Source organism: Solanum stenotomum, chromosome 2 (assembly GCF_019186545.1).
Source record: "Solanum stenotomum isolate F172 chromosome 2, ASM1918654v1, whole genome shotgun sequence".
NCBI lineage: Eukaryota > Viridiplantae > Streptophyta > Magnoliopsida > Solanales > Solanaceae > Solanum > Solanum stenotomum.
The window spans coordinates 35,745,217-35,772,462 of NC_064283.1; the positions used below are offsets into that span (position 1 = coordinate 35,745,217).

Genomic DNA, 27,246 nt, shown 5'->3' on the forward strand with positions numbered 1-27,246 from the left:
AGTTCAAGTTCAAGAACGATCAAGATCAGGACTGCCGGATTCAAGATCAAGCTCGAAGCCTTTGAATTCAACTAGACGTCAATATCAAGATCAAGATAAAGTTCAAGTCAAGATCAAGATAAAGTTAAAGTTCAAGTTCATCAAAGATTCAAGAACAAGCTCAAGAGCTCTTGAATTTATATTCGAAAAAATGAATTCAGTGGAATCATAGAGATTGTAACACTCGCATTTTAAATAAATAAAATGATTGTTGCATAATTTTTTGTTCTTGATTATTGTTTCTCGACCCAAAATTTTATTGTCTACCGATCCCTCTAAATTTATTCCAATCTGCCCACTTTGCGTTATTGCGTATAGAGGGACAGAATCTTGTTCATTACACCAGTCCAATCAAGCACACTAATTTCCAAGTCCCTAATTTCTTGTAATATAAAGTAATGTGATGAGATTAAATAGTTAACTTTAGTATGTAGACACTCCTCGTGTATAGCAGATCACAGTATATTTTCATTTCAATCAATGCTGTTAGTTACTTACCCTTTCTTGTGATAGTCACAACAACATTATATATACTTAGATAGTTCGATTAGTTGATTACTTGAACTTTTACATTGTTGAAGGAAGATTATGTTGGACAAATTTATCTCCTAAAAAATACTCCTCAGACTTCATTAAAGGAAAGTGCAAATATGAAAAAAATAATAAATTAAATAACCATCTTAAACTTTAAACAATTTAATTATTTTGAACAATGAAAAAGACCACAAAATTTCAGGTAATATGGCATAGAGGGAGTACCTTTTTGCTGTCTGCTCTGCCTTGATGGCTCCTTGATCAAATGTTCAATAGTATAAAAAGATTGACAAATATATTGATATGAAATGTCTAGATCACAGGACTTTTAATACTAGACATACACAAATAATTTATATGAAATGTCAAGATCACAGGACTTTTAACACTAGACATATACAAATAATTTATAAACATCAGGACAGTTTATACTCATATTTCCTGGGCACTAATTTTCTTGCTTGAGCCAGCCAGCCAAGTTACATCCTTAATGCAGAAAAGCATCCTTCCCCTCCTTTTCATACTTGCTACAACACTTCTCAACCTCACCTTTCTTCAAACCCAACAAAGGGGGACAACTTCAGAGAGCAATAAGGATGAAACTAACCAAATGAAGAAACGGCCAACACAGCACCTAGAACCGGCTATGTTTGCAGTGGAAATGACTGTCAGGCTTTTAGCAATGGAACACACATTTCATGAATAATCAATGATTCAGTTGAGACCCTTCCATTTGCCGATAGATTGAGGTGTCATTCAATGGTACATCACGGTGTCAGCATTTGCTACTAGAGCATTTAGGAAAACCCAATATAATCATCTGAAAGGTATCTTCGCAAACCACTGAGAACCTACTGACCTGTAAAAACTATGGTCTTTCCAAGAATGAACGTTACCACTGTCAATTCAATGAAGAAGATTGTATTGATGAGACCTCTATCAACTGTCCATCCAAATATGGTTATTCCACCAGGATTGTTCTGCAAATACATCACTGCTAAACCAATTATACATAAAGTGAGTTTACTTGCATGAGATTAAACGCCACAGAATGAAGACAAGACAACACACAACAACAGGGATTGAGGGTGTAGTTGTTGTTGCATCAATTTCACTTCATTTGGGCCGTTTTCATTCCATGGAGAAAGGACGACAAAAAAGAAGAAGAAATGATAGCATATACATTAGATTGATCAGATAAAGTGTCACATGTTGCTAAGACCTTGAAAGGCAGGGGAACCCTTTTTCTTTTCTATCTTTTTAGTAAGTGCATCAAGAAGTAGAGTTTTTGGGTAACGACCGATATTTGAGTAAGTGCCAGAGACGTCAGTTCTTTTTGGCATGATGTTAACCAGCAAAAACACAATATGTATTCAACTGCACAATTTATAGAACTTCTGTTTTTGTAGAGAAGCCCATATTTCCATCAAAAAGTGAAATTTTTTATTTCCAGAAGCTTGCATGTGATCTATGACCTTACCTACTAAGTAATTAAACGCTTCAACTTTTTGCAAAAATGTATAGACAAAAGGGAATCCTGGTTCTTTGTCTCAGTACTAAGGTGTTATCAAAGTCAACAACTACATACCTAGGGCTTGCCTCTTTTGATAGGAGGACATGTAAGAAGCCAATTGTGTATTTGTTGGTTCTGTTACAAAATCTACAGACTCCAAATCACTTTCTGAGAAGTTCATATAGAATGAGTTAGATCGATTGGCAGCTTCCAGGCAACTCATGCTAGTTGAGTTTCTCATTTGTGACGCTTCACCAGAAGTGCATGTAGCCAAAGCATGCCACCTACTCGCTATTGATCCAATACCTTGGGCTCTGTGGGATATTTTTGCTGCAGCATTCAAGCAAAGGATCACCCCAACAACCTGAACAATCGAGGAGACCTGAAAAGGGAAGAATGATTAAAAAAAAAAAAAAATTAGCCTTGAAAGTAGAGCTTTAGACAAATGTCTCGCTTCCAACAAAAAATGAATCATGACAGCTAATGAAGTACATGAAAATGCACATAAAGAAGTACATTGGACATGCGAATGGAAGGTTGATTACCTCAGCTATGGAAAGATTTTCCGGAATTCTCAAACAAGTATGAACAGATTGAGAATTAACAACATTAACCAATGTGATGACCACAATACATGATAAATAATTGCATTTCGGATCAATTGAAAACTACAATCAGATTACATTTGTTTATTTAAAAGAAAGAACGGTCAAAACTTACTGCAAAATCACCACCATTGATGTAAGTAATCAGCCCAGTATAACCAGTTGTCTGGAAAAGAGTCATAAAATGGCTCACAATGACAATTAAGAACAACAGCAGAAGATAGATTCGAAATCTATGGCTAATTTTTGAGAGGTAGTAACGTAGGCGAACATGCTCTTGTATCAAAACAAAACAATCAGGCTCCCTTTCCAAGAACTTCACATAGTCATCAAAGTGTATAATCTGTAAGCTGCAGACTAGGTGGAACAAAACACAGGCCGACAAAAAAATTGCAGTGATATAAGTCCATGATGAAACAAAAGCTAATGAAATGGCAGCCGATTGCCACCATGACTCGTGTTGCACATATAAAATGCGAATTATTTCACGTGCAGTCTTCAAAAGGAAACATGGCAGCACCCACCATAATAGCAAGCGAACAGAATCCTACAAAACAAAATAGGGTAAATGTTTTAAGTCCTAAATAAGACGTGGGAATATATTATTAATGAAAGTAAAGAAGTCTTAATCGGAAACCTAGTTTATTAAGTACTTCAGCTTAGGATGATGACCAGGCTAGTAAACTTACCTAGTTTGACTTCACTTTTATTCATTAATTTACTTTGCCTTCAGTACCTTATCAGGCATACAGAAATATGATCATCCAGGGCATGCAATTCTCTTTAATATGATACAGTAAATACTACACCCTTTTCTGAATCAAATATCCGAGGTAGCCCCTCAAATTGCATAAATAAGAGCACTTAAGTTTGGTGTTTGTTTGAAGATGAGAAAGGTTTGTTTCTCTACATTTTACGACAGAGGATGTGGTTACTAAACCATCAATTTCAGCTGGGCTAGTGCACTCCTTTAAACATTAAACCCTAATACATATTCCCAATCGTGTCTAGGAATGAGTCACAAAACTTTCCAGATTGCAGATCTTTTCCTTCACTATTACCTTTTGTTTTCTAATATTCACACATTCAAATTCCTTTATTTTTCTAGTGATGTCCCGGAGTGAAAATCATTAAAGGAACACCAACAATCTATAAAGATGACAAATTAGTGCTCCCGGATAATATACTGAAAGTAGATCCACATAAACAAGCACATGGTAAGGAAATATGGCATCACAGACATACAGAAATTAAGATTGGCACTCACAGAGATCTTCTTATGATATTGATTACTGAATCGCTCGATATGTCCGCTGTAGCGATCGACAAAGAGGAACTTGCGTATTCCGTACTTTCGAAGGTTATGTGAAAGGCAAAGCAAAGATGCAGCAGCTAGAAGAGCTTGAGAAACTAAAATATCAAACTCAAAACTCTTAATTTGAGGATTTTGACAATTAGAGACCTCCAGCATAACCATAGGAACTAGAATCCCTAATACCAAAAAGAAAATCCATGACAGCACAAAGCTTAAAACTGAAGACTGATTGAAACCCAACAAAGTGAGAAATAATTCTAACTTCTGAAGAGTTTTATCTAAATCAGTATCATCAACATCATGATTTCCATTTCCATTTTTTTGGGGTTTGAGCAGGGGAGGAGTTTGCTCCTGTTCTTGGGATTCTGATTCTTGTACATGGACTATGAGGGTCTCATCCATTGAACAAATTCGGATTAATCAATGAGAAATTGAAGGAAATGAAGTCAAAAATAGGGCAGAGTAGATCATTGCAACAAATGATGTGTTGGACAAAAGGTAACGTAAGAAGGATTTGTTTAATATACATACATATATTCATCACTCTTCATTTTTTGCTACAGTAAGGGAAAAGCAAAGTCTTGGTTTTGTACACCAAAAAGTATCACCTTACTTTGGAAACATCAATTTGAATCCCATTTAGGTGGCAACCAAGTATTCCCTCCGTGTCTCGTCCCTTTTTACTTCTCAAATTTTAATTTTGACATATATATTAAAAATAAACAAAAAATTAATATAATAAATTTATCATTTTAATCTTATTAATTGATGAAATTATTCGCTACATTTTTTAAAGATATTAATTCAATATTATAAATTGAAGGTATAAAAAAAAAAGAAAATCATTCTTTTTAATTTGTAAAAAATAAGAAGTAAAAAAAAAAATTAAATCAGAAAACATTTAATAAGTAAATAGAAACAGAGGAGTATTCTTCTTCTACCTTTTGGTTTAGCAATATTATGCCGGTTGCTCCCTTAAATGCCCTCTTTACTCCTACTAATTAAACCCAACATATTTGGTTCAATTTATGTCTTTTTCATCTAAAATAATTACAAATGTCTACATCTATTTCATTAGACTTTCGTTTTCAGCTATTCAGTAAATATGTTACTCAACTTATCTAATTTGTATTAGATATTGGAGCCCGTGTCGGTAAGGTTCCAATATACAATTACAGATTAGTTTCAAATATATATATATATAAAAAGTGTTATCTCATGTATTCAGGTTAGTAAAAAAATACAAAAACAGAAAATAGATGAAATAGACAAAATGATTTTAATCCGAGTCTACAGAAACCACTGTATTTGAGGTTGCAGATTAATTTCTCCCAAGATAAAACAGATTAACCTGTTAAAGAAGTAGCGGTACCTCAAACTTCAATAACTTCAGCGAACGCAAGAACAGCAACAAGAGCACACACAGACTCAGTCGATTGACAATTTGATTATGTAAATAAATGTATGCAGAGAGGAAAAAATTTCAGTGTTGAAAAACGGAAAAAGACATCTCTATTTATAGCCATTTCCAACAAGGAATGCGTCTGCTCAGACCCATTTTTTCCAGAACATTGTGTCTTTTGGGAATAATAACGACTTTTCGGAAGGAACAGGTCCCTTCAGAACATTATTACCGTTGAACATGAATTTCAAATAAATTCCGTTGCGCCAAATTAATTATGTTATTTAACTAACCTTCTGAATTAATTTATAAGAGAAAGGAAATGAATTAACAAGATTGATTAAATAATTTTTTTTCAAAAATATTATCAATCAAATCATTTGCCTTTACCAAAGCCAAAGCCGAAGTCGAGCGACGACGACGGCGCGAGGGGCACCTTCTTCTTAATCCTTTAAGAACAAAAGGAAGTGTTTCATAATATAAGGAGAACAATTTCATTTCTTCTACCAATATGGTAAAAATGACTTTTCATTTGCACTTTGCAATGACTTTTCATTTTCCCTCCAAAATTGGTTCCCCCACTTTCATTAGTTCTTCCTCTTTCCATTTTCTCTTTTTATTTCTCATTCATACCTTGCTAAACCCAACATAAAGTAATTCATTTATAACAAATATAATAAATATAGTTATGATTTACTTATATTAAAAAAATAGCCAAAAGTCATACAAAATACATACGGACTATATATTATATCTTCTCAAAAGTCATAAAAAATATATACAGACTAAACAATATAATTTACTTATACATGAGTTATACTTTGATTATACATTATGATAAACTCAAAAAGTTAAATTTACCTTAATTATACATGAAATATACATTACCATATTCAATGTAGATCAACTCAAAATCATCTCTAAACAGTCCAGAAATTTTAAATGTGAAATCATTGCCAAGTCAATATAGTCGATCAATTTAAAATGGAGGGAGTATAAATTTAGACGTATATAATTTTGTAGATAAAATATTATTAGTGAAGTATTAATAATTTTCGATATTTAGAAAAAAGTTTGAATCAATTAAAATTCAAAATAAAATACTATTTTTTATCAGTTTCTTAATTTTAAGTTTTCACACAGTCTAAATATTACAATATTGAAGAATATTTTGATATATTCTATATATCTTTAATTTTGCACTACAAAATTTAAAAGTCTTTTTAATATTTTTTTAATGTTGTGCTTAGTCAAAATTTGACAAACAAATTGAAACAGGGAAAAATACTATTTTAGAAATTCTAAATGGGACCTACGAGTTTATAAGATACCCCAAACAAATACAAGAACAAATCACTAAATTAATACTTGATTAATTAATAATTCCTATAAAATAATTTTTTTTTTGGTCCTGACTTGGGCTAATTGAAAAAACCACCCATTTCAATAGGATAATAAGATAATATTTTTTTCAAAAGACCCTATATAAATATATGATCTCATTAATATTATAAATTAATAATTCTTAAAAGTATAAATATATCTTAAACAATTTAGTGAAATATGATTCTATTGTGTTCTTTTTTTGTTAAAATTTAAATCTAGTTGAAGCACATCTCTAACTTTACTTATTGCATCCAAAAGTTTTGGTGCTGTCTTTTCGAATTGCACCATAAAATTGTGAAGATTTCTAAATGCGATAAGTGTTTCCTTACGCGTAATTAGTTCCAACTGTATTGTATCATCTTCAACTTTATCATCAATATATTTTTTTTCAATGTACACTACAAGAAAAGTGTGAATTACATGGGGATTTTCCTGGAGATTAGTATGAAAATTTGCAAGAAAATAAGTTTTGTGCGGATTTTCACACTAATCCCCAGGAAAATCCCCATGTAATTCACATTTTTTTTGTAGTGTGTTATCCATAATTTCTTCTAAGCTCTAGATCTCTAACCATGTATTATTTTCACCCCATCCAATAGGTTATTAACGTTCATTTTATTGCGATAACCGAGACAATTAATCATGATCTCAAGTTCATGAATGATGTTTTCACAAGTGTGTTCATTTAAATTCTCTGAGATTTCATCCCGAACGAATATTCTGATGTCGAAACACTATTTAAATTAATAATTATTAATTTATCGATTAAATAATATATCTATAAAATAATAATATTTCAAGGTCCATCTATATTAATTTAGCGAGGTTTTACTATACCACATAAAAAAATATGCAAATGGATGCACCATTTTTTTTTAAAAAAATAGCAACATGCTTTAGGTAATTAATTGAAAATGAAGTGGTTTTATTGTCCATTAGCATATAGGTACCTTAGGGCATCTCCAACCCATACACCAAATTTTACATCAAATTTGGTATCATCACTATTTTAGTGTAAATCAACTCCAACTCACTGCATCAAATTTTACACCAAAAAGGATTATTTTTCTCTCTTTTTATTATTATAATATTATTTCTTATTTCATTTATCTTTTCTTATTTCATAAAACGAATTCTTTCTAAAATATTCACCATATACAATTCATATTATTATTTTTTAAAATAATAAAAAATGGCTAGCAAATATTATACATGATACATAATAATGGATAATACAAATAAAAGTGAAGTCATTAACGAAATACAATTAAATAAACATTACATAATTTCAAAAAATTATTTTAAATTCTACATAAATATTCAACTTTCAAGATCACTACGGTGTTCCATAAATGCTCTATTAATGCATTACGTAGTTCAAAATGAGTTTTTTTGTCCTTTATTTTTTATGTCGAGCTAGAAATTGTTGAAATTGATAATTTTTGTGAAGGTTAATTGTAGTTATATCCAATTATAATTTATAGTAGAATTAACATCAATTTAATTTTTTAAAAAGTCATATATAGAAAAATTTAATTTATAAAAAAACTTACTTTTATATCTAAAATTAATAGTATAAAAATATTACATAAAAATAATTTATTATACAAGAGATTTAATTAATAAAATGTTTAATTAAAAGTTTTATATAATGAAATAATATTAAAATATTCAATAAAGACTATTCACACATCAAAATTGTGTAAAATTTTGTGTTGAGTGGAGCTCTAAAACACTAAAATTTACACCAAATAAGAATTTGATGTAAAATTTAATGTTCGATTGGAGATGGTCTAACAAAGCAATTTAGCACAATCTTGTTGAAGCATTCAAATTACTAAATATCGAAAATACCCCTGTTGAGGAATTAGCCATGTTGACTGTGTTCTAGTGTGTGCTTTAGACTCTTATTATAAATAGTGCTCCCACCCCTTCAAGAAGAGTGACGTAGTTTGATTTGACACGAAATTTAAAAAAATAAAAAAGACTTTTGAATTATATCATCTTAAATTAAAGTTATGTCAAATGTACAAAATTGCTCTTTATTCTTGTCGTCTTAAACATGTCACGTGGAAAACTAAAATTAAAAAGAATAAAAAAAAAAGATCATTTTTTTAAAACAGACTAAAAAAAGAAAGGAGGTCATTCTTTTTAAAATAGAGGGAGTAATATCCTTATTTTCTTCTCTCTTTTTTTTTTCCGTGGGAGAAGGAGGATATGGCCTAAATATATAATAGAACTTATAACATAAAGAGGGGTGAATTGAATTTTATTTGAAAATAAGTCAAAATATTAGTCGATTGTTGTTTTGTGTAAGTCGATTTCCCAGCAGGTTAGAGGAATAAAAAGAGATTTAATAAATTATAAAAGAAAGTAAAGGGTCGTTTGGTTGAATGTATAATAATGATGCTAAATAGAGTGTATTAGTAATGTTTGTATTAGCAATGCACATATTAGTTATGCTTGCATTAATTATAAATAGATTATTTTTATGTATTGTTTAGTTTGATGCATTAAAAATAGCATGCATTGCATAAAAAAAAATATTTACAAAGATACCCTCCACTATTATGGTGAAAAAATTATAAATTTTTTTTTTAGGGGCAATTGGGTCTTTTATCATGCTAATGCACGCATTAAAATAATTGCATTGCTAATACCTAGACATATATAAGGGTTAGATAAATAAACATATATAATAAATTATAAAAGATAGTAACAGAACATGAGACCAATTGACACGGTATTTTTATACTGATTCGGATCACCAATGTAGTGTCTACTCGAATTACTAAAGATTTTTTTTAAAGCCTTTGAATGAACCTTGATTACATATTGTTCCACAATGAACTTTGAGAGCTTTCCTCAGACCTGGATGACTCCAGTTCTCTCTGTGATGGTCAAAACTTCTACTTGTATAGCTTTCTAACCTCTCCTTTTCTTTTCTTATCACTAGTCTACTATAATGGATACAGTGCTACTATGGCATGGAAGAGTAAATAATATTCTTATTAGAGTGAAGCAGTGGCGGAAGGAGGATTTTCATCAAGGGGTTTCAAAAAAAATTAATCACGTAAATAATATTCACAAATAAACGGGTCGAATCAGATATAAATGGGTCGGATTAAACGGTCGAATCAAGAAGAAAAGGGTTTTTTAATATTTGACTTTATAATTAGAGATTAAACTAATAAATTCTAAATTCCCAATCAGCATTTTAATTTTTTGGAACTAAACATCATTTTCTTATTGCATTATTTTTCAAAAAAATAAAATTAAAACGCCTAAATATAAGCTGATAAAAAAAATGCCTCTGCCCGGATTCAAACACACGACCTCGCGTGCAGTAGAGCAAATTCCTGAACCCCCAACACCACTGAGCTAGGCCTTTGGTGTATGTTCAGGGGGTTCAATAGTATATATATATACATGTGTATTAAAAATTTAATCTTATATATATAGTGTAATTTTTCGACGAAGGGGGTTCGGATGAATCCCCTTCGTTCAACGTAAATCCGCCCCTGGAGTGAAGTTGTGCATCTTTCTTTTTCGATATTGATCTTCATTTATACTACTTTGCTATTTCATTGTAACACCCCTTTCGTTCGAACGTTGGATATAACTTGTACTTTTGTGTAAGACTAAGAGTATTTAATATGTTAGGAAGAATGTTTTAAGAGGAATTTTAATTTTACGAAGGTTGTATGCTAAGTGTTGAAGTCAAGCAAGTTTCAAAATAAAATTTAGCAAAAGTTGTTGTAAATCCCATTAAGAAATTTTTTAAAAATTTTGGTCAAATATCCCAACAGTTTCCTACCAATATATAAAGAGTTAGAATTCCCACAACCTATCAAATCGAAGTTCTACAAGTCTAGCTTCCAACACTCTAAACCATTCATCCGTATGACTTTATAATAGAAAGATAATTATTTTTTTGTGAGACTGCATAAGCAAGCACATTGAGGTGGTTTCCCCTAGCCCCTAAGTCTTATATATATCCCTCTTCTTCGTTTTTTTCTTTAGAAGAACTTGAATAAAAACCCACACAAATCAGAATCCAAGCTACCAAAGCATCCATGGGTGTTAGTTTCTCAACTCAAAAGTTTAACGGAAGTTGCTTTACATCGTGAGCTCATCATTGTGGTATATATATATTTTTTGTTGATTTAGGCTCCATTTGTTGCTATTGGAAAGAGGAAGTTTTTGAAGTGTATACTTCTCTACTGTTTATAGGAAATACAGAAGGAAAATACTTTCTTTAGAGAATGCTCAAGTTTTATATAGGCTACTTAAGACCACTGGAGATGATTAGAATCAACTATTACATCTCTATTTATACTAATAAAATGTAAAATTAAAGGTCTTGCACAAATAACTAGATACATGTATCATAATTTACTCAGGGCCGTCTTAACCCCTAGGTCACTAAAGTCATCGCTTTGGGCTCCATATATTTTGGGGGCCCCATTTTTAAAATAACAATTACTTATATATGTTATTTTAAAAAAAATTATATGTACTATGAGTGTTATGATTTCTACTAAGGAAATTGCATATGAGATGAAAATAAATATGAATTTTGTAAGAAATAATTTGATGAATATATGGATAGCGAAATCACAAAGCCCGTTGAAGAATCTCTTAGAGTTGATTTCTTTATATATGTAGAGTAGATCAAACTATTTTTTCACTTCAAAATAGATTAGAACCAATTGAAGCATATGAAAATACTTTTGATTTCTTATTTAGTGGTAAACTATTGAGATCACTAGATGATGAGAATTTAAAAAATATTGTCTTAACCTTAAACTTTCTTTAACACGTAATAATAGTTATTCTGATATTGAGGGTTTAGATTTATTTTTTGAATTAAAAGTGTTAAGGGAAATAATACAAGTAGAAGATAATGATCTGATGAAAATACTCAATCAAATAAAAAGACTTGATTCTTTTCCATATACACATATTCCTTATAGAATAATGTTAACAACTCCTGTAACCGTTATCTCAGCCGAAAGAAGTTTTTTCGAAATTAAAATTGATTAAATCTTCTTTAAGATCAATAATTTCTTAAGAGAGATCGAATGAATTAACTATATTATCATTTGAAAAGAAATTATTAAAACACATTGTTTATAAAACAATACCTGATGACTTCACATCTAAAGTAGCTAGAAAAATAGATTTTAAATAAAAGTATATATGATGAAAAAAATAAAATATCAGGGCCCTTATCTTAACTTTCGCTTTAGGCCCCCAATGTTGTTGAGTCGGCCCTGAATTTACTAGATACATGTCTTACAAAATCCTGAAAGACTTTTTGAAAAACTAAGAGACATTATTGGGAGACTAAATATCAAGGTGTGAATGTATTAATTCCAACACTCCCCCTTAATGCATTTGCTTGACAACTCCAATGCCTCCTCGAAGATAGAAAAAACTTTTCTCTTGGAAGTACTTTGGTGAAGATGTCAACAAGTTGTTCTCCCGACTGACAATAATTGCAACTGAATTTCGCCTTTCTCTTGTGCCTTTGAATATCTCCTTTTTTATTGAGTTTGGTTTCGTAATCCACTTTAGACTTACAACTTCTCTTTCTTTGGGTATACTCACACACTCCCAAGTATTATTTTTCTCAATCATCCGATTTTTTCTGCCAAGGCTTTCTTCCAAACATCATGCTTTATTGGCTTCTCATAATTTTCTTTCTCAACACCGGCAAAGTTGCATCTTTGATAAATGTCACTAAACCTTTTTGTTCCTTTGGAGGTGGTTCTTCATCATCTGAATATGAGATTTCTCCGCCTTGAGGGACATCTTCCTCTTCCTCATTCTCATCTTGATTTGACTCATCTAAAGATATGATAGAAGTATTTTCTACCTTAATCTCAGTATGTATCTCTGTAAGGCCTTGCACCATTTTTTTTGCTTGGGGAGCTTCAAACCATAAAAAATTAAGTGACAAAATCTTTTTTGCCAAAACCATGAATCATCTACAACTTCATTTTTGAATGCATTGTAATGAAATTGTAAAGGAAATTTTCTTTTTATCATCTTTACTTCAACAATGACTTGATTTGACTCAATTTTATCATAAATCTTGCAATAATTATCTCTAAACACAAGAGAGTAATCAATTTCCATGAATTGACCAATACTAAAGAATTTTTCTTCCAATTCAGGAATAAAAAACACATCATGAATTTTCTTACAACTCCCTTTTATGTTGATCGAAATGGTACCTTTACCTTTGGCATCTACAAAGGCTTCATTCCCATTTTCACTTTAGTAGTGATGCTACTCTTAATTAAGAGAAAAGCCTTTTTCATCTCCGGTCATAGTCATGTGATTGCTACAACCACTATCAACATACCATTCATTGGTTTTAATGAAGCTTCATAGTGAGAAGCAAAGAAAAGGTTTTCTTCCCTTTCTTCCTCCCGTTTTTCACAAAAAATTGTTTGCTCCCGTTGCTTGTGCCAGCAATCCTTCTCAATGTGGCCAAACTTTTTACAAAAGTTACTTTGGGGCTTGCCTTTGTGCCAACATTTTTCTGCATTGTGATTAGTCCTTTTGTAAATTTTACAAAAAAGACTAGTACTTTTCTCAACTTTTTCTTCAACCTTCATAGAGGAATCATCATGATCTTGCTTTTTTTTTGGATTGTAATTCTTCTTTTGTTGATTTTTTGAGAATTCTCATTTGTTCTGGACTAGAAAGTCGTCTCTTTGGGTTGATCTTCACGAAAAAATCTTCGCTTCTCGTGTGCACGAAATGATCCAACTAGCTTTTTGATGAAAAGTTTAGAAAGATTTTTCGTCTCCTCAGTGATAGCAACAATGTACTCGTACTTTTCTGTGACACTAACTAGAATCTTTCCCACAACTTGTCGGTCAGAAATTGTATCACCGTGATTTCTCATTTCATTAACATATTCATGACTCTTGCGCAATATTCATCTATTTTTCCAGATTCTATCATCTTCAAGTTTTGAAACTATCTTCTAAGAGTTTGAAGATTTATAGTGTGTACCTTTTCGTCACCATACACTTCAATTTCCAAGGATTCCCAAGCTTGCTTTGCAGTCTCACAAGCAGCATTTTGCAAAATATGCTCTTGAGACTCCTATTTGGATTTTGCTCAAGGCTTTTACATCTTAACAATACTTAGCCTCAAGATTTTTCATCTCTGCTAGTGAAAGTTTATTATCGTTTTCTAGCTCTTCATAGTCATTTACAACAATAGTGCAAAAACCTTCAGCTTTCAAATATGTTCTCATTCTTATCTTTCAGTATTCAAAATCAGTTCCATAAAAAAATGGAGTAAGAACAACTGAAGAATCAACACCTTTATTTGTTTTGGATGCTATATTTTTTTCTTTACCTAATCCCACATTAAGAATGAAAACCTGCTCTGATACCAATTTATAAGAAATATAGATGGAGAAAACTTTCTTTAGAGAAGGCTCAAGTTTTATATAGGCTACTTAAGGCCACTTGAGATAATGAAATCCATGACATCTCTATTTATACTAATAAAATATAAAATCAAAGGTCTTGCACAAATAACAAGATAAATGTATCATAGTTTACTAGATACATGTATTACAAAATCCTAAAAGACTTTTTTAAAAACTAAGAGACATCATTGGAAGACTAAACAACAAGGTGTGAATGCATTAATTCCAACATTTAGCACCCTTTATTAGAAGGTAAGAGTTCTAAATCCTCGAATCAATTCTGAGGAGGAATTTATTGTTATTAGCATGTTTGTTGTATTTTCTTGTCATATATTGATTACATCTCATGGTGGGTACTTCTAACATCTTGTTTAGCTTAGGATTACAAAGAATTTTTTTGAGGTAATCTTCATGCTACGACCCTCCTTCAAAATTCCTGTTCTAGTATCGTTTTATAGATTTCCGAGCCATGAAATAGTTTTTTGGATACCCTGGCTCCAGATAGCCACTCTTGCTTATTAAATTTGGCTATTGTTGTTTTATATTGATGGTGTTAGGGTGACAAAGCGATAAGATATTGGTGCGCCACATTTAGAAAGTCACATACAGAGGTTATCGATTGAAACGACGTGGAGTCTGCCATGTTATTTTACCTCGGGATCTTTCCACTCGTGTTAGATGTTTATAGCTTTGTATTGTTGTTAGTATCTGATACGCTCAAATTACACCTCCCTAAAGAAGTATAAGCGATCATTATCAAGGAAGGTTGGGGTCGATCCCACGGGGAATATGATTTAGACTTAAACTTAACTCACTATTATATTTGTTTAGTCAACTTATTATCGAGACAAGTAAGTAAAGGGGGGAGGGTTGTGTAACAAATAACTGATTGTAGTTTAGAGAACAAGTGAGCAAGATTCAAACTTCGATTGTTATTAATGAGAGAGAGAAACTAGGGTGTATGTGTATCCCATAAGCTCATAACGCGGTAATCCTAGTAATAGAAATCCTTTCCTAGTGTATCACATGCAAAGTGGTAAGTTATGTATCCCTAAGTCCTTGGTCCGGCAAATAGGAAATTTCACCCTGCACCTTGGTCCGACTACGTGTGTATAATTTACTAACCCTTACCTTAACCTCATATTAGACATCACATCAATGTATGACTTAGTTTTCACCCTCGCACCAATTGACATTAGACTATTAGATAGTATCACACTAAATCTATGTTGATAATTCTTTTCTTATTAACTACCTTCTTGGTCCGAAAAGTAGAAACAAGGCGAGTTCTAACATTGTGCACCGTTAAAAAGACTTTTAAACGAAAGAATTATCAATGCATGCAATAACACTATTCAAGAATTACTTAGTTACTATTCATACTTTGTTAATCGCTCATGGTTCCCACATCCCTAGTTGTGGATTTAGTTACCTATAATAGCAAGAACACAATTCATATTTTTAGAAGAAGAATTCATGAACTTACGTAATGAGTAGAAGAAACCCAAAATCTCCAATTGAAATTCAAAGCAAGAATCTTTATAAATCGAAAATAGGAAATCAAATTGCTAATGTTTTCAAGTTAATTCCCAAGAACACACTAAGAACTAAAGTTAAACAATAGTAGCTAACCCGCAAAAACGAGGTTTACATACCCTATTTATAGAAAATATAGTCCCAAACAAAAAGGAAACGAAATAAGGAAATAAAATACTGGACGCGGCTTCAATCAACGAGACTGACCTACAGACCATGGATCGACCTGCGGTCCGTAGGTCCCTTCCGTAGCTCAGGACTTAGACAATTTCTCAGAAGCTTGGAACCTTCAACTTTCTGATGCGAACGACGGACCTACAGAACGGACCGTAGGTCGACCTACGGTCCGTGAGTCCCCTCTCGTGGCTCCACACTTAGAACTTTTTATCAGGTACTGGAACTTAGACTTTCTGATATAAATGACGGACATGCAGGATGGCCCATAGGTCGACCTATAGTCTGTTAATAGCTTCCATAGTTCCAAACTTGGTCAAACTTCCCTGATGCTCCATCTACGCCATCAACCTACAGAGCGTGACTGGACCTATGGTCCGTAGGTCACCTCTGTAGGTGGCTCCTTTTGTAGTAATTCAACTGCTGTCTCTTTCAACCTCGTCCAAGTCTATTCCCTGCAAATATAGCACAATAATCAATAGTTCTAATACAAAATGGCCCTAGACACACACAACTCTTAAGTGAAATGTATTAAAAATACCATAAACTCACGGTTTATCAACACCCTCAACTTAAATTCGTTGTTTGTCCTCAAGTGATGAACTAAAACTCTAAACGATACTTGTATAGAAGCAGACATTCAAGCACAAGCAATCACATGGCTTTCTATCCCAACTCCCTTTTTGAGTGCAAATATTTTCTCTTAGATTCAAGAAGCTAACTCATGTGGATCAAGATACGACAAAGATCGACCAACAGGCATCACAACATACACTTTCTCACAATCACCAAGGTACCAACTTTCCGACAATGTAACTAGTGCCCTCACTTCAAACGAAATCCTTTTCACACATTGAATATGATTTTGAGTACAAGGATTCATTCAACGCTCACGCTCAGAAGTAACTTCAAGTACAGTTAGTGCTCAATACCATAGGCTTGCCCTTATTTTCACTGCTTAGACTCTCCAAACTAGTTGCTAGGATCACTATAGGACTTTCTTAGTTGTAACGTAGGCTCAGGGTCAGGTGTGGTACATTTGGGTGCTTTTTAGTGACTTTCTGCCCTGCTTGACATTACGTTGGCTATTTACCTCTTCATTGACCTATTTTTGGCATATTTACATTTCACTTTCTTTCCCTCAACTCTTTGCAACATGGATGTGACTTTTTGACTTTGTGACTCTTATTTCTCACTTTATTCTTTTTCTTTTACTTCTTTTTTATTTTGTTTCTTTCAACACTTTTCTTTTGCTTCTTTTTGCACAAATTCACATCCTCTTTCTTTTTCTCTTTTCATCAGACTACTCTTTTCATACCCTTTTTTCATTTGGTTTCCTCTTTCATTGCCACACTCAACTTATGGATTTTGCATTAGTTGAGATGCACAGTGTCCGATGTCGGACTAGGGCCAAGATCAAGGTCACTTTTGACTTAGCCACCCTCAACTTAGGCTTTTGGCCTAAGTCAAGGTGCACATGTCCAATGAGGGACCGGGGCCAAGACAATATTTTAAGGGAAGGTGAGTTAGGTGAATCAAAAGAAATGGTCAATTTTAGGCTCAAATATTTGGATAAAAAGGGAATAATGCTATCATTTGGTTAGATCATTTCAGGCTTAAGTGGAATAATTTGAACAATGACCTATGATCACTTCCCAACTTCTAGCCTAGATTATCCTAGCAGGACCGACAGGGCAAGTTCTAGATTGGCACAAAATTGTCTGAACATTCAACTATCCGCACACACTCTTGACACCTTGTTTCATTATCAGATTATTAGATTACCCAGTTCAAGTTTTAACTTAAGTCATGAGATCAAATTGGTTCTTTATCATGTCATACTCAGAGCCAACATATTCAACTCATTCTAGCCTACAGATTTTAGCACATATCACAAATTTTGGACGGGTATCCTTTTTTATTCTTCACTATGCCATCATGTTTCTACACATACAATCCTAACACATGCCAATTCAACATAATTAAAACAGTCTCTTGGGGGAAAGAACATAGGCTATAAAACCCCAAGAGAGGATTATGAATTGGGTTACTCACACTTCACTATATCACTCACAATCCATTTACCCCACCCCCAATAAAATATAGTGTGATTGTCCCCAATGCACAAAAAGTAAATAATAAAGGATCGGGTGAAGCAAACCTGTGGCGCATAGCGCCGAAGACCTATCCATAAGCGGGTGGGTCCAATTTTCCGGAGCCTGCTAGAACTACACTTGGGTCACTCTCAGTAGTGCCCGCATCAACTGTCACAACACCCTCAGTAGTGCTACCAGCCACTCTTACCGCACCATTAGTGGTGCTCACACTGCTTGAGGCACCAACACCAATCTCCCTAGCCCACTGCTGGCGTGTCTCCTCATCAACTATAAACGCCCTCCGAGCCTCCTCAAATTGCTGGCGCTTACTCTTACGAGCTCTCTCAGCCTAATTGTCCTCAGAATCCCGACTAGAGCGGGGGCGCTTCCCAACACGATGGAAAGAGGAAGGTGGAGGCATATTATCCCCTAATAGAGCATCTAACACTGTATCATTAACTAGTGTTGTGGGGGCCGACTTGGGCTCAGTCTTTGGTGGAGCTAGGAGAATGTCAAGATCAGCTCGGAGACTGACTAACTCCTTTTGGAAGGAAGAAACATCGGTGGAGGGGGTTGGCTGCTCCAAGACACGCAGCTCAAAAGCATCAAGGCGCTGGTGGACTGCCTGAACCTTACGGTCCATCATCTGCTCCATCCATTGTTCCACCCTAGTTGGAGACTCCTCAATCACCCGCTGCATCCACGGCCTCACATACTGCAGTAGTGTGGCCATCTAAGCCTCTAACTTTTGGACTCGAGCTAAAGGCACAGTGGTAGACGCGGAAGAGTGGGTGGCTCTGGAGGAGCTCGGGGCCTGACTGGAGACTGGAGAATGGGAAGCAGAGCATCCTCAGTAGGGGTTGGAGGGGCAGGCTCATAAACATGTATCTGGTCCACATCAATCACTAAGTCTGCTCCTAGTGGAGGCACCTCAACCTGCAGCTCTCTGCGTGGTGCTGCCACATTTGTCGAATCAGGCCTATATCCGGGGTCTTGGTCGCCTGGATCAACTTATCACAATGTCAGACTGGCACTCCATAATCCCTGCACAGTTGAAAAATGAGGGAATGGAAGGGGTAAATGGTGGTGGCCTTGAAGGACCTCTCATTTATCTCCGCAATAATCATGCAGGCAAAATCTATCTCGAATCCAACAACTAGGGCTACCACCATGACTGCGCGGTCCCAAGTGAGTACATTATCAGTCTGCGTGGGGGACACCGAATTTCGTATGACCAGCCAAAAGAATTTGGCCACAAATGTGAGGGTGGCCTTCTTAATGCTCATGCCTGGGTGCTGACCCACTCGCCGCTCTCTCCGTTTGTAGCAATATCACGGGCCAACCAGTGCAATAAACTCTCCCTCTGCTCTTCAGTCCTCTGGAATGCACCACTCCTCACTATGTCCCAACGATAATCAAACTCTACCGTATTGATAACTAGAGTATGGCCCAGGCCGTATAGAAACCTGCGGATGGTGGCCTCAGATAGATCAATAGAAAACCCACGTACTAGTGTCGCCATAAATGGAGTTTGTGTGGTGGGCTTGACCAGTCTGTCAATAGAACCTCGGAGGGTGCTGTGTAGGAAGCATAGAACTCCCTCACGACTCCTCGTTGTACAACCCTGGGCTACTGGCTATAGTGTCTCTTGAAGAGGTTATGAATAGCAGGAGCGATGTGAAAGCTGCCTGTGAGAACTTGACGCTCCTCAGAGACTAAACGAGCTGACCTCTCCTTCTTAGTCATCATCCTAGCATCCATGTATATTTGCAACTGACCACGGATACACCACCGGTTTGGCTCCTCAGCAACTACAACAGGATCGCTGTTTGGTGGTACCGAAATGTCCCCCTCGCTAGTAGCCTCATAAGACGAGGCATCCCTACCATGTGAACTTGAACCGGAAGCAGAGGCGGACTCGGAGCCGGAAGCAGAACCAGTCAGTGAACCAATCAGTGTGTCCTCCTCATCAGACTGGGAAGTAGTGACTACGTCGGGAACCACCTGCCAGTTTTGATTCCGGGTAGTGCGAGGTGCAGTTGGGGATGTCCTCATAGTAGGTGGGACATAAGCGGGGTCGGTCTCCGTTAGTGTCTTTATCAATCAGCCTTAAGGTTGGGGCCACAGACTTTGACTTGCCCCTTGGCATGTAAGTCGGGGTTCTCTTGGGAGCCATTGCACCTGTGGAGGAAGAATTAGTACCAAAATAAACCTATAACACACTCGAAAGTTTTTTAGAACAAAGAACGAACCAAAACAAAAACTAAAAAATATTATATACAGTGGCATCAGTGGCCACCTACGGTGTGTACGTACGGTCTGTGGGTCCCCTTCGTAGGTCAGAGGTCCCAAAAAGTTGGGCTATGATGGGAACCATGGATGTGCAGAACACTTAGTGGATTTTCCATGTGTAGTAGACCCACGGACTTAACCTACGGTCCGTAGACGGGGTCTCATGGATCAAATCTGTGCTAGGTATTAGACATACCTCATTTTTAAACTATGTTTTTCAACTATTCAACGATAACCCTAAGTCTAATCATGTATTTCAACACAATTTGTGATAGTTTGTCATCCCTAGGGTTCCGTTTACACATTATTTCACATTTATTGCATACAAAACTAGGAACCCTAAGTCGAAACTGCCATTTAGACTATTTTCTCTAATCTATTTGATTACAAAGACAACATAATCAAATTCTATCGTCCCAAGGGTGTTTCTACTCTAGTTTATCATGCAATTTCAAACAACAAACAACCCAAGGTCAAGACCCACTTCGTGACTTCATGTATTGAACAATGAATACCGAAATTCAAAGTTAAAGTGAAGTCTGTTACCTTACAAGTATTGGAAATGGGTGATTGTGTGATGACAATGGACTCTTTTAGACCTTTGTGCTAACCTTTCGACGCCGAACCCGGACAATGGAATCGCTGGGGAGAGGGAGATGAGGATTTGGGAAGAGGGAAAGTGATATGGGAATATGGGGAAGTGATTGTGGAGTGATCTGTGGGATTTGGGAGTTTAATGGGGTGATTTAGGGAGATGAAAGGTTTAGAAACCGTTGGGAGGGAGTTTTGAATATGGGGAATGAATATAAAAATGAGGGGTTTTATTTTAAAAAGTGTCTAGGTCGGGTCGGGAGAAACCTAGGTTTGGACCCACGAGACCACGTCTACGGTCTGTGAGTTGACCTACGGACCGTAGATGGGGTCTGTAGGTCACTCAACACTTAGAAAATTTCGAGGACTCACATGGGGTCTACAGACACCGTTCACGGTCCGTGGATTGAACCACGGACCGTTGATGGGGTTTGTAGACCTCTACAACACAAACATTTTTCTGCAGATTTTGCTTTAAATCCCTGCATATGTAGCAAATATTAGACCTTACTTTTTACATTTTCTGGACTCTTTTAGACACGAACCCTATTCTATATGTAGCCAACACTAAAACAAAAATAAAATTGCAATCTAAAGAATTTCAGAAGATCAAATAAACAAAGAAAACTCTTAAATCGAAAAGAAAAACCTATAGTTGGCTAGATTGTACATTTTGGGTTGCCTCCCAAGCAGCGCTTGATTTAACGTTACGGCACGACGCAGGCCTCTTGATTACTCAGACTTCATCAAGATAGTAAGCCACAACAACCTTTTGCACATTCTCCTCTTTTCCCATGTAGACCTTGATCCTTTGCCCGTTCACCTTGAACCTTGTTCCCTCATTGTTTTCGAGCTCAACCGCTCCATGTGGGAACACTTGCGTGACTATGAATGGCCCGTTCCACTTGGACTTGAGCTTGCCAGGAAACAAGCGCAACCTAGAGTTGAATAGAAGCACCAGATCACCCACAACAAATTCTTGCTTTTCAATGTTTTGATCATGATACTTATTCATCTTCTCCTTGTACAAGGCTGAACTTTCATAAGCTCTTAAGTGAAACTCATCAAGCGCATTCATGTCACTTACTCTCTGATTCGATGCGGCGCCCCAATCCAAATTCAACTTCTTTAGCGCCCACATAGCCTTATGCTCTAGCTCTACCGGCAGATGTCAAGACTTCCCATATACAAGTTGGTAGGGGGACATACCTATGGGAGTCTTGAATGCGGTACGATAGGCCCATAGAGCATCATCAAGCTTCCTTGACCAAATGGTTCTATTTGCATTCACAGTCTTGGCCGTAATCTGCTTAATCTCTTTGTTGGACACTTCAACTTGCCCACTAGACTGCGGATGGTAAGGAGTGACTACATTGTGGCGGACGCCATATTTCTCAAGTAGCGCCTTGAAGAACTTATTACAGAAGTGGGAACCTCCATCGCTGATAAATACCCTAGGTGTACCAAATCTAGAGAAGATATTATTTTTTAAGAAGCAGTGGCACTTTTACCTTCATTGTTGGAAAGTGCAATTGCTTCCACCCAGTTCAACACATAATCAACCGCAACAATAATATACTTCATCCCATGTGACCTCACAAATGGACCCATAAAATCAATGCCCCATACGTCAAATAACTCTATCACTAATATCGAATTCATAAGAAGCTCTTGCCTCTTTGAAATTCCTCCTTCTCTTTGGCAACAGTCACAAGACTTGGCGAAATCATGAGCATCTTGGTGGATGGTAGGCCAGTAATACCCACAATACAAAATTTTATGCGCAGTCCGAATACCACTATGATGGCCACCAACAGGCGATGAGTGACATACTTCTAGTATACTCAACATCTCAACCTCGGGCACACATTGACGAATAATCCCATCAGCACAACTACCGTACAAATAAGTCTCATCCCAAAATAACTTCTTAACATCATGCATAAACTTTTTCCTTTGGTGAAACGACAAATCTGATGGCACCAGATCACTTGCTAAGTAGTTAGCAAAGTCTGGGAACCAGGGAATCAGATCATAAGAAGCAGCCAATACCTATTCATTTGGAAAAACATCATTAATTTCAGCCCCATTTCCTAGATTGAGCATAGATTCTTCCTCCAATCTGGACAAGTGATCGACAACCTGATTTTCTGTCCCCTTTCTATCTTTCACCTCAAAGTCGAACTCTTGCAGTAACAACACCCATCTAATCAACCTCGGTTTTGCATCCTTCTTAGCCATCAAATACCTCAATGCAGAATGGTCAATATGCACTATGACCTTAGTACTAAGCAAGTAGGATCGAAATTTCTCGAATGCGAAAACCACCGCAAGAAGTTCACGTTCAGTCATTGTATAGTTCTTTTGAGCCACATTTAGATCTTTGCTAGCATACTAAATAGGATGAGGAATCTTTTTTCGCCTCTGTCCCAATACCACACCAAACACCACTCCACTCACATTACACATTATCTAAAATGGTTGCCCCCAATCCGGTGAAATAATGATAGGTGCGGAAACTAGGTTTTCCTTCAACTCTCTAAATGCTCTCACACAAGCATCATTAAAATCAAACTTACACTCCTTTTCGAGCAATTTGCACAATGGATGTGCAATTTTTGAGAAATCCTTGATGAACCTCCTATAGAAACTTGCATGCCCAAGAAAACCTCTAACAGTGGAAGCTTTTCTATTACCTCTACTTTCGCTCTATCAACCTCAATACCCTTCTCAGAAATCCGATGACCCAGAACTAACCCCTCTTTCACCATGAAGTGGCACTTTTCCCAATTGAGCACAAGATTGCACTCTTCACACCATTTAAGTACTTCAGCCATATGCTCTAAACAACGATCAAAAGAGTCACCTACCACAGAGAAATCATCCATAAATACCTCAATAGTGTCCTCCATCATATAAGAAAATATCGACATCTTACAACGCTGGAAGGTCGTTGGAGCATTACACAACCCAAATGGCATTCATTTGAAGGCGAAAGTCCCATAAGGGCAAGTGAAGGTGGTCTTCTCTTGGTCTTCTGGAGCTATGAAATCTGATTGTAGTTTGAATAACCATCAAGAAAACAATACCAACCCTTACCGGTAAGTCGGTCCAACATCAGATCCATGAGCGACATANGTGAAGGTGGTCTTCTCTTGGTCTTCCGGAGCTATGAAATCTGATTGTAGTCTGAATAACCATCAAGAAAACAATACCAACCCTTACCGGTAAGTCGGTCCAACATCAGATCCATGAGCGACATAGGGAAGTTGTTTTGTCCAAGCATTTAATTTTTGGTAATCCATGCAGAATCTCCATCCAGTCACGGGCCCCATCTGAACAAGCTCGTTTTTTGCATTTGGAACCACAGTAATCCCACCTTTCTTAGGCACACACTGAATAGGACAAACCCAACTACTATCTGCAATGGGATACATAACTCCAGCATCCAACCACTTGATGATTTACTTTTCCACTACCTCTTGCATATGTGGATTTAGTCTTCTTTGGTGCTCGATACTAGGCTTGTGATCCGGCATGAGTTGGATTTTATGAGAAAAAATGCCAGGAGGGATCCCAATTATGTCTGCAATAGTCCACCCAATAGCCCGCTTGAACCTTTTCAACACGAAAACCAATGTCTCAACTTGTGTCATATTCAAATTTGCCGCAATGATGATTGGTAAAGTACCATCTCTCCCCAAGAATACATACTTCAAATGTAATGGTAGAGCCTTAAGCTCCAATTTCAGAGCCTCTTCAACAGACGATATTTCGGGTGGAGAGTCATGATTCTTCATGTCTAACTCCAATCTCTTTGGTTTTGAACGGAATTCAAACCTATCAAGTGCAGCGACTAATTCATCATAGTCTTCAATACCATGACCCTCAAAATTCATCATTAGCGCTGCTAGTGCATCAACACCCATCCTCTCTTCAATAGACACCTCATAATCACTCTCTACAATATGATTCACCACTTATACTGACTTGAGCTCACTACTCTGCTTCATGGATCTACAGATATTGAATGTTACCTCTTCACTATTTAATCAAAACTTCATCTGCCCTTTCTTCATATCTACCAAAACATGCCCAGTGGCAAGGAATAGTCTCCCAAGGATAATGGGAGCCTTAAAATCAACCTCACAATCAAGTATCACAAAATCCGTCGGAAAGATAAAAGACTCCACTTTCACTAGTACATCTTGGAGCACACCAATGGGCCTCTTCACAGTTCTATTGGCCATGAGCAATCGCACCGCAGTCGGTTTTGGATCCCCTAAACTCAACTTCTTGTAAATAGACAATGACATTAGATTAATACTAGCACCCAAATCGCACAACGCCTTTGCAAAATGTAGCAACCCAATGGTACACGGAATACTAAAGGCACCAGGATCCTCCTTCTTATGTACAAGGGACCTTGTAGAAATTGCACTACAATGTTGCAACCTATCATCATCTTAAAAAATAACGCCCCTTTTCTTCGTCACCAAATCTTTCATAAACTTCGCATACCCAGACATTTGCTCCAAAGCTTCTATCAACGAAATATTGATGGACAACTATTTCAACATAGCGATGAACCTGCGGTATTTCCCTTCTTCATTCTTCCTAACTAACCTCTGTGGGAATGAAGGTGGAGGTCTAGGCATGGGGACAACTTTTTGGGTTATCTCTCTTCCTTCTCTGTAGCATTCTTGGACTCTCCAGTAACCTCAATCTCTTCATCATCTTGCTCAACCACAATTTCAACCTCAGACGACATAGGTGGATCAATGGTCTGCTTACTCCCTCGAGTAGTGACTGCCATACAATGCCCATCATTTCTCAGATTTTGGATGGTGTTGCTAGGAAGTGTGCCAGGCTGATGTGGGTTTACTGTAGTGGACAACTGATTCATCTACTGCTCAAGTTGCTTGATCGACACTGCATGGGCGTCAACTTTTTGACCAATACTAGACAAGTCATTCCGCATCTCCTTCACATTCTTATTAGTCGAATCAAAACTCTTCATCATCTTTTGCATCATATCCTCAATACATGACATACTACCCCCACCTTCCCTATTACCATATTCCCAGCTTTGAGGAGGAAAATAAGGACCACCCCTATCGTTTCTGTTGCCATAGTTGTTCCGATTGTAGTTGTTGTCGCAATTGTAGTTCCCATCCCGGACATACAGACCCTTTCAATTGTAAGTACCATATATAGTTTGGACCTTGGTGCCAATTATCTGAATTGGAACCTTCGGCATTGGCTCGAAAACCCCCTGTCTGATCATTCACTGCATAAGTATCCTCTTCATAGTAGCACTCCTCAACCGGTGGTGGATTCCTAGTCAAATAATTCATAGCATTTACCTTTTCGGCACCTTCGCTCACATGCTTCAATACCAACCCCAGTTCGGTCCACATCTGAGCCATCTTCACGAATGTCATCAACAGATTGATTGGGTGTAGATTGAACTGCAAATATGATCCTCCCAGTGTCTGACTTTCTAGTGCTCCAAGCTTTGTTATTCCGGGAGATTTTCTCTAATTTCTCATTGATCTGCTCAAAAGTGCACTCACCATATGAACCTCCAGCGATAGTATCAAGCACAACCTTACTATTGTCATCCTGACCTCTATAGAAGTATTCCTTCAATGACTCATCATCAATGCGGTGGTTTGGAACACTTCTGATGAAGGCAGTGAACCTATCCCACGAAATACTCACAGACTCTCTAGGTAGTGCCACGAAGTTGTTAAGTTTATCTTTGTGGTTCAACTTCTTTGACAATGGAAAGTACTTGGCCATGAACACCTTGTGCAATTGATCCCATGTATGAATGGAGTTATATAGATGCTCAAAAAACCACACAGCAGCATCACCAGTCAATGATAGAGGGAAGACTTTCAACCCAATGACATCCATGTCCAATTCCGGTCGATCCACACAACTCTTGCAAACACTCTTCAACTTGGCCATGTGCCCATGCGGATCCTCTGATGCCATACTAGAGAACAAGCCCCTCGATTTAAGCATCTGCATCAGACTTCTAGTCACTACGAATTTATGCCTCAGAGGTAGAAGAGGTAGAACAATAGGCCATTTAGATTCAACGGTATTGAAGTTGACCTTATAGTTATCACACAACATTGGTTCTGGTGGATTCTATACCCTCAATACATCTCCTAGTAGATTTTCACCCTGAACCTGAACATTCTCATTATCAGCCCTAGGAGGCTGCAACTCAACCTCATCAGCTAGATTTCCTTCGATAGGATTGACAGGGACTCCTGGATTATTCATCCTT

At 36.4% G+C, this 27,246-nt stretch overlaps 1 protein-coding gene and 1 pseudogene across 2 annotated transcripts; both read right to left on the bottom strand.

Moving 5' to 3' along the window:
* Nucleotides 1-899: 899 nt before the first annotated feature.
* LOC125856872 (uncharacterized) lies at nucleotides 900-4,457 on the bottom strand. 2 transcript variants are annotated; one of them, XM_049536520.1, is made up of 4 exons: nucleotides 3,959-4,457; nucleotides 2,807-3,238; nucleotides 2,162-2,468; nucleotides 900-1,553 (listed from the first exon to the last, which is right to left on the bottom strand). In XM_049536520.1, the coding sequence occupies exons 1-4, from the start codon at nucleotides 4,406-4,408 to the stop codon at nucleotides 1,513-1,515; spliced, it is 1,230 nt and encodes a 409-aa protein (XP_049392477.1). In that variant the 5' UTR covers nucleotides 4,409-4,457; the 3' UTR covers nucleotides 900-1,512. The 2 variants fall into 2 exon arrangements, with proteins under 2 accessions (XP_049392477.1, XP_049392476.1); XM_049536519.1 differs by having other exon boundaries at nucleotides 900-1,567; nucleotides 3,959-4,452.
* An 11,621-nt stretch (nucleotides 4,458-16,078) lies between these two features.
* LOC125855939 (uncharacterized) lies at nucleotides 16,079-26,747 on the bottom strand (annotated as a pseudogene).
* Nucleotides 26,748-27,246: the final 499 nt, after the last annotated feature.

Excerpts from the sequence above, each read along its gene's own strand:
- LOC125856872 (XM_049536519.1), bottom strand. The coding sequence starts at position 4,408 with ATGGATGAGACCCTCATAGTCCATGTACAAGAATCAGAATCCCAAGAA. Across the intron at positions 2,469-2,806 it reads TCAATGGTGGTGATTTTGCA|GTCTCCTCGATTGTTCAGGT; the intron begins GTAAGTTTTGAC and ends TTCCCTTTTCAG. Across the intron at positions 1,568-2,161 it reads TCAAAAGAGGCAAGCCCTAG|TGATGTATTTGCAGAACAAT; the intron begins GTATGTAGTTGT and ends TTGGTTTAGCAG.